Source organism: Psammomys obesus, unplaced genomic scaffold, assembly GCF_907164565.1.
Source record: "Psammomys obesus unplaced genomic scaffold, mPsaObe1.curated_primary_1811, whole genome shotgun sequence".
In the NCBI taxonomy this organism is placed as follows: domain Eukaryota; kingdom Metazoa; phylum Chordata; class Mammalia; order Rodentia; family Muridae; genus Psammomys; species Psammomys obesus.
In genome coordinates, this window is record NW_026596120.1 from 14,532,437 (window position 1) to 14,544,509 (window position 12,073).

The window sequence follows — 12,073 nt, forward strand, 5'->3', positions numbered from 1 at the left end:
AGAGAAGAGAAGAGAAGAGAAGAGAAGAGAAGAGAAGAGAAGAGAAGGAATGGAGTTGAGCAATGTGTAGAAGCATGGAGAAGAAGTGGTGTGTGATTATAAAGACAAATATTGGGGACAGTGTCCATTTTCAGTTTATAGTATATACATGGATGTAAGTGCAATTTACTGTAACAAAAAAAATTAAATGAGTAAGGATGTATTTGGGTGTGGAACCTATTTCTTTGTACATGTGTGGGGCACCCTCCCTGATGCAGGAACAGGCCTGCAATTAGGCTTCTTGGGAAAACTGTACAGTGGGAATCTGAAGCCTGAGGGAAGACCAGGCTAACTTTAGGACACTGATGTTCTGAAAGGTACCTCCGAGTAAAAGTTTCTTTGCTCTCTTGACCTAATAATGGGGTCCCATTGGCTTAAATGTAAATGTAATATTTTTAAAGACCATAATCTAAAATTCACTCTAGAAAAAAAAAAAAATCAGGACCTTCGTTTTCACCTAGTTATGCTCCAATCACAGAGCTTGTTGCTAATTTAATTCCATCACTGAAGAAAGTGTTGCTAGGACATAACAGTGCTAGGCGTAACAGTGGTAGATGGATCTCCCTTGTAGACATAACAGCCACAGGTGAGTGATGGGAGTGTGATTTATCAGTGTAGTGTATTGGCCACCGTCATCCATACATTTCTCTTGTGGTTACCATGAGAACTTTTGCTTTTCCAACTTTTCATTTGCTTTTGTTGGCATTGTACTTTTGTCCTCAAGAAAGTGGAAAAAAACATAGGAATAATATCACCCAGTCAAAATCACTAATAGGCAACTTTTTAGAAGCTACAAACTCTTGACCTCAGACATCTCTAGCTATGAACCACTGACTGTCGTGATGTATTTTTTTTTTTAATCAGAATTGGGGGGAAGGCATTTTAATTGGAGGCAAGACAACTACCTTCAAGACGCAGGCTGTCATTCACAAGATGGCCCTTCTAGAGAGTCACACCTTTCTCCTCTGGGACTTACTGGCTTCTTCTAAAAACACGAATAAGTTATCACAGTGACTGATGTGTCACACGGCTGTTTGGAGACTGTGGCTAACATAGCCAGGTAAAAATCGATAGAGACCAAAGGGATAGTACGTCAAAGCCTTCGTTACACACCGAACATCTTCTTCCTCATAGAGTTCTCACTGCCCATAGCTGCTGTACTGAGAGCCTTGGGGGAAAACAGTCATCTTTTTGTCTTGCAGTGCATTGTGTGGGACTGGGATTCCAATGGCAAGCACGACTTCATTGGAGAATTCACCTCCACCTTCAAGGAGATGAGAGGAGCTATGGAAGGAAAACAGGTGGGTAGGGTTGCCCCAGACATGCTCTAGGATGCACCTTAAGCTAAAAATGAAAATGCTGAAAGCAAATCGTCTGTATATTAATTTTTTCTGATGAAAAGGGAGGGTGGTGGGATTTGATTCTCGAACAACCCCAGCCTAAAGTCATTCTGTGACCTTGTCAAGACATTAGCCTGAAAGAGAAGTTTCTCCATGGGAAAAACAAAGCGGTTCGATGAGGAAATGTCTAATTTCCTTTAGCTATGCAATCTTGGGAAAGTGGCATTACTTTCCCAAGAGCCACAATTAAAGTCAACTGTAAATTATAAGCAGTCACTCCCTGGATAATATGGAACACAGCAAGAGAAACTGCTGTTCCATTAAATGTTCAGAGCCCAGCCCTGTCGAGCTAATAAGTCAATGCCAGCTTACCAATACCACCTGCTGCAATTCTAAAGTGTCTCATAAGGTTGGCTCTTGCTCTCCTCTATAAACAGAAATAGTCAAATCAATAAATATGGGAAACATTTCATCTTTAGGTTCCCCAAAGGCCATTAAAAGTAAGATTATAAAATCTATCACAATTGAAGACCACCAAAGGCTAGGGGCTTTCAGATAAATAGAGATAAATCTCTAATGCCCTCTGAGGCCAGGAAATGCGTACTACTGTACTTTTCTGTGTCTGCGAGACACCAGTAAATTTTAGTTTCACCTCAAGCCCCTGAGCTGACACATTTATACGGTGGGAGCAACTCTTTCCTTCGGTGATTTTACAGCATCCACTGTGCCTGGTGTGCAGTGGCTAACCCTGCCAACATTGCCTCTGCTCTCCTGAAGCTAACAGACTGTTGGGCGTCAAAGCAGAGTCTCAACATGAATCAAGTAAAAGAAAAGTTAAGAGGCGATTACAACTTGCGACAAATGTTAATAAAAAAAAGAAAAACAGGACTGCCAAGGTAGATCCTCCAATAAAGGTAGTTGCTGCCAAGCCTGATGGCCCGAGTTTGCTCCCTGAGATCCAGAAAAGGAAAGAACCAACTCCTGTAAGATGTTGTCTTACTTACACACACACACACACACACACACACACATACACACACACACACACACACACACACACACACACACACAAATGTAACTTTCTAAAATATAGGATGGAAACATTTTAATTGCAAAGTAAGTTACAAAGTGTTATCTGAAAAGGTCACATTTAACTTCAGACCCTTTAAAGATGAGAAGAAGCCAGCCTAGCAATGAGTAAGGGAAAAACATTTCAGGCAGGGAGATCATTCTGAGGTACTAAGGCAGGAAAGAGCCTGGTAAGCTTGAGGACTTGGAAAAGGACCAGTATATACGGTGTGGAGAGGGTGGTATGTCTCTGCATGGAAAGTGGTCAAAGACAGAGCAGAGGTCAAAGGGACTGACTCTAATAGAGTCCTCTGAATTTATGAGGACACAGTCAACCTGTGCTCTATAATAATATGGTGGCCATCAGCCACATGTGACTATTTATATTTTAATTAGTTAAATTGTATTAAGAAACACAATTGGATCTATCCGTAAAATTAGCCATATTCCAAGTGTTCAGTAGCCTCATGCATCTGCTGGCTGTCATATTGGACAACAAGGACACAGAGTATCCCCACCATTGCAGAAAGTTTTATTGGGTGATGCTGAAAAGGACAGAACAGGTGCACATTTGCTAAAAGATTGTGTTTGCAGCCTGGGGAGATACCTCAATTGATAAAATGCTTACTGTGTAAGCATGAAGCCCTGAGTTTGATCCCCAGAACCCATGTTAGAAAGCCAGGTATGGTGGCATGCATGTTCCTTCACTATGAAGGTGAAGACAGATAGGAGGGTAGCTAGAGCTTACTGGCTGGCCAGCCTAGTCTACCTAGAGAGCTCCAGGCTAATGAATGATCTTATCTCAACAAGCAAGGTAGATTGTTCCTGAGGACCAACACCTGAAGATCTTTGAACTGTACATACATGTACACCCAAATCACACATGTATATATGCACACACATACATATGCACACACATCTATACAGAGAATGCTTTGGCTACTCTGTAAGTATCATTTAAAGAGAGAAGAGGAAGAGGCAGGTCAATCTGATAGATGAGGGGATAGGAACTTTGGGGTTTTTTAAATATTTTTTTATTTTTAAATAATTTTATACATTCACTTGTATCCCAGCTGTAGCCCTCTCCCTCTTTCCCTCCCAATCCTCCCCTCCCTCCCTCATCTCCTCTCTGAGCCCTTCCGAGTCCACTAACAGGGGGTGTCCTCCTCTCCTTCCATCTGGCCCTAGCTTATCAGGTATCTTCAGGATGGTTGCAATGTCCTTATCTGTGGTCTAGCAAAGCTGTTCCTCCCTCAGGGGGAGGGGAAGCTCATGAGTTCATGTCAGAAACAATTCCTGTCCCTCTTACTAGGGAGCCTACTTGGATACTGAGCTACCATGGGCTATGTCTGAGCAGGGGTTGTAGGTTATATCCATGCATGGTCCTTGGTTGGATAAACAGTCTCATAGAAGACCCCTGTGCTCAGATATATTTGGACCTTGTGGGGCTCCCTGTCCCCTCTAGGATATACTAATTCCTCCTTCCTTCATATGATTCCCTACGCTTTGCTGGAGGTTTGGTTATGGGTCTCAGCATCTGCTTTGATATACTGCTAGGTAGAGTCTTTCAGGTGCCTTCTGTGGTACTTTGAACCTGAATGTAGTAAGTTGTTTTTTTCCCTCCCAACCCAAGCTTCTGGAATAATAACTCATGAGACTCTTTAAATATTATACAAATACATTGATCATACAGTTAGGCCCTTCTCTGATTAGCTCATAACTTAAAATAACTTACTTATATTAATTTACATTCTGCCACATGGCTGATTACCTGAGCTCAGGTACCATGCATCCATCTTCCACACATCTTCCCAGCAGAATATTGTGTGCCTGTCTCTCTCCCAGAATCTTGTGTGCCTAGTGAATGTTCCACCTCCTATTTCCTGCCTAAGATATAGGCCTTAGGTGTTTTTTTTTTAACTGACAGGTGCTACATCCATACAATACACAAGAGAGTCCTTCTACATCCGAGGACCCCAGTGTACTACATCAGAGGGAAAACGAAGAGCCTTATCATTAAAGCTCTCTTTCCCTGACTCGGTCATGAAGCTAACAGAACAGGGTGGTCTCATAACTAAGTATTAACTCTTGAGTGCTCCATAAGTAGCTTTAGTTTGAGATGATCGAGGGAATTTTTTACAATACCAAATAGGAGGACCCTGAGTCTTAAACTGACCAGGGAAGTGGTTCAATGTCACTGATACGGTCTCCTGGGTAGTGAGACACTACCATTAACTGTTGCTGAAGTAATGAATTTCCCAATAACTTCCTGCCCCTAAACAACTGTCCTTACTTGACAGTTTTGTTTTGTGTTTGGTTGGTTGGTTGGTTGGTTGGCAGTTTGTCTAGTTCACCCGGGATAGCTCCCCTCTGTCCCTTATGGTGACATGAAATTCTCAATTTTTGTGCCTAAACAGCAGAGATGACTGGTGCATGTCTCTGTGGCTATTTTGGTGGTGGTGGTGGTAATGGTGATGACAATGATGGTGGTGGCAGTGGTGATGGTGGTGGTTTTATCCTTCGATGTGTAATTCTTTTAAAGATGGTAAAATAAAACTTAAAAACAAGAAAAGTCAACTTTAGAACATTAGTAGTTTTCCAGCTTCTGTTCTCAAGATATTTTTTAATGTCCCATTGACCAAAATAAGTCATGTGTCTAATGAATGGGTACTGAGGTCATTGGAGGCCATTGAAGTGTCAGTCTATCCTACTCATATCTGCCTCCAAAGCTGCTTCTTCAGGCATTTTCTATTGTCAGGAATAAACTGTTATATTCTCAACGGAAGCCTCAGGGTCCAGCTCCTTCAGGGTCATGAACAGAAATGTTCAATGACTGTTGGTTTTTTACTCAAAGTTGCTTCTGCCTCATAAAATCTCCTAGAAGAGCTGAAAATTGTTCTATATAGCTACCAGCTAGTCTCTCAGTTCTCAGTCCTTCCCAAAGCATTGATCCTGTCCTTCAAAGAGTGTCCTCTGGAATCAGAGCCAAGAGAAAGGCTGAGAACTGAGGAATCATAAGCTCAGTTTTAGAGAAGAGAAATCCAAGGCATAGAGGACTCAAGCAGCCCATGAAAGGACACATAGCTGGGAAATAAAGGCCTGAAAACATGCACCAGGCAGTACATTGTCACTGTCACCACTCTCCCTTAACATTGTCATGGTTGCCAAAGTTACCACCTAGAGATGACTTTCCAGCCATCCAGTTCCATGTGTGTCTGTCTCCCCAGAAGCATCCAGGAGACCAACCTCATTGAATGAGTTGGCTTCTTTTTGAAGACACTCACATTTGACCCTTCTTGGTGTAGGTACAGTGGGAATGCATCAACCCCAAGTACAAGGCCAAAAAGAAGAATTACAAGAACTCAGGCATGGTGATTCTGAATCAGTGCAAGGTATGTATGATCCCCTCTTTGCTGGGAGCATGATGCTAGAGTTTTCTTATGGGCAGATTTCAAGTCATGAGATCAAAAGGGATGAGTTTCACAAGGGAATGACCTTTGCAAAGAAAAGTCATAATATTAGTGTATCACTGGAGAAAGGAAATGAAATGCAATTATGAGTGGCCTAAAAGTTGTAACAGCCCAATGCTACCTTCTCCTTCCCAGGGACAGTCTTTCACCAACAGACAAGAAAGTACAGGTCATAGCTCAGACCCTTCTGTGCACAGGGCAGGTCTAGAAGAAGACACCCAAGTAGTGTGAGTGACTAAGAATGAGGTATTCCTTACTCTAAAATAGTAATATTTCTTGAAAATATGGCTTAGGTCTTGGCCCAAAGGCAGATGTCAATTAAAGCAATAAATAAATACAAAGCAGGGGATGGGAATCTGAAGATGTCTTGGGCCCATCTGTACTGACATTGAAGACTGCCCACAGAGCTCTTTCTGCCCTTTCCTTTGGCTTAGCAGCCTATCTCTAAAGCATCTGCGGGGAAAGCAGATCATATAATTATTAATCTAGGCCCTCTCCCATACAGATACACAAGATGCATTCCTTCTTGGACTACATCATGGGTGGCTGTCAAATCCAGTTTACAGTAAGTTGTTTCTATGTTTGTCCTTATTTGGGGAATGAGGAGCGGGAATGGGGTTGAGTTTGTGGAGATGCAGATACAGGAGTTTTAAAAAATCTTGGGCTAAGCCTTTAAGCACTTTAAGTATTCTGTGGGACCCTCTTTTCAAAATGAGTTCATATTCCTGGTGAGTATGATCCCTGCTCCTTAGCCTCAGATGCTTTGGAAAGCCCTCCTAGTGTTTCCCTTTAAAAAAAAAAATGAGGTGCAAGGCTGGCTATAGACTGCTTATAGATGAAATGCAAACAAGCCATGTTGCTCTATTCCACTGAAGCTCAGACAGATGTCTTGGTTGTGTTCATGTTCCCAAGAACACAGGCATCCACGTCATACTCAGTGGTCAATAGCAAGGGAAAGCTATTCAAATGCTTTCTCGGGCAATGAAAAGGGAATCTCAAAGGCTGGAGGATCATGTTAAATAAGACAGAGAGAGAGTGGTTATCTAGTCTCAGCAGGTGAGTCGAGGATCGTCTCCTGTATGTAATCTATGGTCTTGTCAGATTTAGAGACTACTAATGTGTGTTTGGGTGAGATGGTTTATTCTTTTTGAAGTTCCAGTGATGGAGATCATGAGATGACCGTGTGGATAAAGGAACTTGCCACCAAACCTTATGACTTGAGTTTGATTCCCCAGCACTCACACCGTGAAAAGGGTAAACTGACTCAGACCAATGGGCCTCTAACCTCCACGTGATTGCCATGGAATACACATGCACACGCACAAAATTTTAATCCATCTTGCCCTGAAACGATTTGTCTTCGTTCATTCAGTGATCATATTATTCTGAGATATAGGCAGATGTAATTTTCAGAAAAAAAAAAAAAAACATAATCAGAGAGTGAAATACAGGTGTGCTAAAAGCACAGACAACACTGTGGATTATGACATAGAAGGGATGGGATTGGACAGTACTTGCCTCACAGAACTGTACTTGTGAAGCTGAGCTCTTAAGTGCTCTTGACCAAGTCAGCCATGTGAGGAAAACATGGAAAATGAGATGAAATTCTGTATGTGTTTGGGTCCAACACAACTGAAAAAAAAAATCCATGTTTTCCCAGGGTCAGGAATAGCGGTGGTCACAGGACTAGAAAGAGGAACATATGGTCATTTAATGGGCCAGTGTCTTTTTAGCAAAAGACTTTTGTAGTGATTTGGATGAATATGGCCCTCCATAGTCTCACAGGGAGTGGCAGTATTTGAAAGGATTAGGACATGTGGCTTGTTGGAGTACATATGGCTTATTGGTGAAAGTGTGTCACTGGAGATGGGCTTTGAGTTTTTAGGAGCCCAGTCCCTGATGCCTGCCAATCCAGATGTGGAACTCTCCTCGGCTTCTTCTCCAGTACCATTTCTGCTTGCATGCTGCTGTGCATCCAACCATGATGATAATTGACTAAATCTCTGAACTGTAAGCCAACTAAGTGTTTTTCTTTATAAGAGTTGCCATGGTTATGGTATCTCTTCACGGCACTAGAACACTTAACTAAGACCACATGTTTCTGTTCTAATGTCAGAAAAGTCAACCTCTGCTCTGCCTAAATGCAGCATTGTTCGCTAACTTTTGAATACTTACAGGAGCTGGCCACCACTGTAAAGTCTAAGATCCACCTGCCTTCCTATCGGCACACTGATGCACAAATAAGGCAGCAAAGACATGTACCGTGGGCACTTACTCCCAGTGCTACCTATGTGGCACCCTTATTGCTGGTCTAGGTCTATCTACGGGGCAGTGGTGAAGCAAGAAAGTTTGTCAAGGAGAGCCAGTGAAATAGTTTCCCAAGGTATGAGGCAAAGGAGTGCTGTCAGGAAACTATTAATAGGCTTTCAAGGGAAAGCTCTATTGATTTCAGTTTGTTTTGGATTCTGTAGATCCTAGGCTCTTGGACAACTTCCTTATTCAACCTTCACGGGCCTGCTTTGCCCTTGGGGCTATGCTGCAGAACGTTAGCCTCCCCACAGGGTTCCCAGACCACATCCTGACTGATTTTGTTAGTTCTTGGAGAATTTCATACAATGTGTTTTGATCATATTTACCCTCCTTCCTCAGTCCCTCCCAGATTTCAACCTATTTCCCTTCCCATTCAACTTTTTGTCCCTCCCTTCAAAGCCAATTTGTGCTTCCCAGTTTTTCTGAATGTGTGTGACCTTCCACCACTTGGCTTACCAGGCAGTACACTTTTGAAGAGGCCTGTGGCAGCTTAACTTTGAAAGGGTGCTTTTCCTGCTGTTTTCCTCAACTTTCTCATTGTGTTAACTTTGCCCAGCTGTGTAGAGGCTACCTCAGTGTTTGTCACCAATAGCACCCCAAGTCCTAGCTTCTCTTCCCCTCCAGTGCCAACTGATAGACCTGTGGGAGACACGAGTGGGGACAGCAGTCAGGAGCAGCAAGAGAAGGAGAGGAGTATGGAAGATAATGCTGAGAAAGGGTCAGGCCATTGAGAGTTTCACCACACAGCCCTCCCCCCTGCAGACCTCTGGCTAGACACTTGGAGGGTAGTAAGAGCTCTTCATGCTCTGTCCAAGAAGATGCACCAGCCACTCAAAAGGCATTTGCTTCCAAAATGAAGCCAGCTTTCTCATTATAAAGTTCTTACTGCTTAAATGCTACAACTCAATGCAAATTTCAAGCTGTAATGCACTTCGTTGAAAGTAGCATATGGTTTAATTCAGTCTTCTAGGGCTTATGTACAAGCCAGTAACTTGAAAAGGAGTGAGCAGAGACAGGAGAAATGAGGGAAGAAGGCCTTCCAGGTGTGAAGAAAAGAAAAGATGAAAGGGAGGGAAAGCAATCATACCTGTGCACCCCCTGGAGGCAAAGATTCTCGCTGGTTCGTAACGCGGCCCCAAGGCTGCTGAGCAAGAAAGATTGCTTTAGGTAGGAGAAACTTGGGTCCTAAAGAGTGATATTTAGGGTTCAGAGGTGACATGAAGTTCTAGGTGTTCTCCACTTCATCCCACAGACCCGTTCTTTCCTTCTCCACCCCCTGCCCTGAGCCCCAAGCACCTGTGAGAGCCAGGTCCTCCTGGTTTTAGCTGTTGCTTGAGTTTGTCCTTTGATGGGCACCAGTAAGAGAGCAAACAGGAAAAAACAAGGCAAAAGACTTGTTGCTCTCGATTTCTGCTTTCAAGGCTGGAACCACTGTGACCTTGTTCCTCCATAGAAGGTTACCGCCATTCTTACCACCTCTGGCTGAGTTCTAGAAACAGATCTTTCTACCGTCTATGATTGGCTCCATATAACCTTTTCCATACATTCGTGGATTGTCCCTTTATTGAATTCTCCCCAGTCACATCTTCTGAGGGAGCTGTTTTCTGGAGAGACCCTGAGTATCATGTGACATCCAGAGACTGAGAGAAGGCTTTGTGTCTGTCATGGAACTTCTGGTTCAAACTAAGAGGTTTAAAGCTGAGGAGATATCCCCCAACACCAGGCTTCTTAAAATAGTTTTATTTAACCCTAAATCTTCTAGGGGGAAAAAAATCCATTTTAGGTGAAAGAACAAGCTGTATGAATAAATGTGGTCCTAGGGGCCTGGTTTGAAAAACACCCCCATAAACTAAGTTTTTATATGCTTAAATTCAAATGATAAATGCTGGAAGCATGGTGTATTTAAAGGCATGTTGAGAGGGTCTTTGGGTCAGAAGTTGAGGGGATTGGAGTGTTGAGGTACTTTTGTACATAACGGAATGGTCAAATGGATCAAAAAAAAAAAAAAAAAAAAAACAGGGCAGGAAGCAGTAGCCATGTGCTGTAGAGGAGTAAATCTGGAGGTGTTTGTGTGGAAGATGAAGCAGGAGGTGAAAGCAGATGCAACAGGCCCAATAGTGAAAAAGCCATTGCAACACACCCAGTGGAAGGTGACATGAAGGTGACAAGAAGATGACAGCAAGTAAAAAGGACAGTGTGGAAAGAAAAGCAATGAGCCTCGACCTCGGCCTAGGGTACGAAGAAGAGATTTTAGAAAGCAAATGAGTCTAGCATGCCTGGGACTTGGTGCCTGTCTGGCAAAGTATAGCGGTGTTGTTCATAGAGAAATGCAAGTCAAAAGGATTACAAACAGAAGGACGGATTTGCTTTGGGGAATGTTGGAAGTATGTTTGAGTATCCCAGCACCTAAAACTGGAAGCCTCGGTTCCAAGAAACAGGTGGGATTGCATCTACCTTGATCCAGATAAGATGGACAGAAGGAAGATACAGAAAAACAAGGGACCGTACGACAGGAAGTCATAGAAGATGTCCATGGGCAAAGGAGCAGGGGGTCCAGAAGCTCAAATGGCTGGATGGCCAGTGGAGGCTGGGGAGGAGAAAGCTACAAGACCAAGGCAACAAAAGTGAATACGTGGGAATACATCACCTTCAGAAGAACAGTTTCAGCGGGGTAAAGTAAGTGAGCCCCTGGCTTAGTGTTATGCAGAAGATAAAGAAACATCACCAAAGATATGAGCTTCAAGGACATCAACAACAAAGGGAAGGCAAGAGAGGAAAGGAGGGTGGCAATTTAAGGGTTCGAAGGGCAGGGTTAGGCTAGAATCAGGCTGTAAGCAAAGGAGTGAAACAAGATGAAAGATGACAGATGGAGCTGAGTATTCTCCTATAATGTGCAAAACCCTGGGTTCCGTCCCCAGCATCACAATACAAAACAAATGATGTTAAAGGGAGTGTTGGCCAATGATTTCTTCTTGGTCATCAGGAAATTTGAGAACCTGATACATGGCCAATATTACCTCAGTAGAAAATGTGTGCACTTGATTTTGCACACAAGCCTGGAAAACTGAAAGCCCCCCTGAGGATAGGCTTCAGATACACCTCATGAGAATCCCGGAGACAGAAGAACCAAGATCAACCACGGTGTTGCAGTCTTGGAGGAGGTGAATGAAGGTGAAACAGATGACAGAGAGAAGCACGTGGTTTGACACATGGCACTGCAACTAAAAATAAAGCCAGATACTAGAACTTCATAGACAAAATATAATTATAGTGCGGAAAGGCAAGATGACGTAAAGTGTCTGAAGAGGAGATGGTGGAAGAATTAAAGGCTTTCTTTGAAAGCTAAGCTTTTATAGATACACAAAGATATTAGTTGCAGCATGAATTTTTCACAGATAGGAATTTCTACAATTTAAATATGCCCAAAAGTAAAATAACAACTGTATAAACTGTAGTACTTCATCTAAATAAAGCATGATGGAGCCATTATACATTATAAATACAAAGGCTAAGTCATCGCATGGAGCCATGTCTATGATAGCACTGAACGAAAAAGAAAGCCAGAATAATTCTGCGAGTACAACTATGTAATAGATTTCACCACAGTATGCCTCTATGTGTGGCACATATAATGTGTATGCAAATCTATACACATACAGTGTGAGTGTTTCCACATGAAGCATGTATTGAAAACTCAAAGCAACAGAATTGGGAAGTGAGGTCTAGGATCTATCTGGAAATTAATAGATCATAGGGTTTTACCTTCTAGGTAAACTATAATATAATATAATATAATATGATATAATATAATATAATATAATATAATATAATATAATATAATATAAT

The 12,073-nt window shown here is 42.5% G+C and overlaps 1 protein-coding gene across 2 annotated transcripts in view; it reads left to right on the top strand.

Annotated features, from left to right (window-relative positions):
* The window catches only part of Cpne4 (copine 4), a 447,351-nt gene that overhangs the window by 395,101 nt on the left and 40,177 nt on the right, over positions 1–12,073 (top strand). For both annotated transcript variants that reach the window (XM_055629875.1, XM_055629877.1), the window contains exons 8-10: positions 1,242–1,340; positions 5,753–5,839; positions 6,423–6,482. In XM_055629875.1, the coding sequence (XP_055485850.1) occupies positions 1,242–1,340; positions 5,753–5,839; positions 6,423–6,482 (246 nt within the window). The remainder of the gene's footprint in view (positions 1–1,241; positions 1,341–5,752; positions 5,840–6,422; positions 6,483–12,073) is intronic.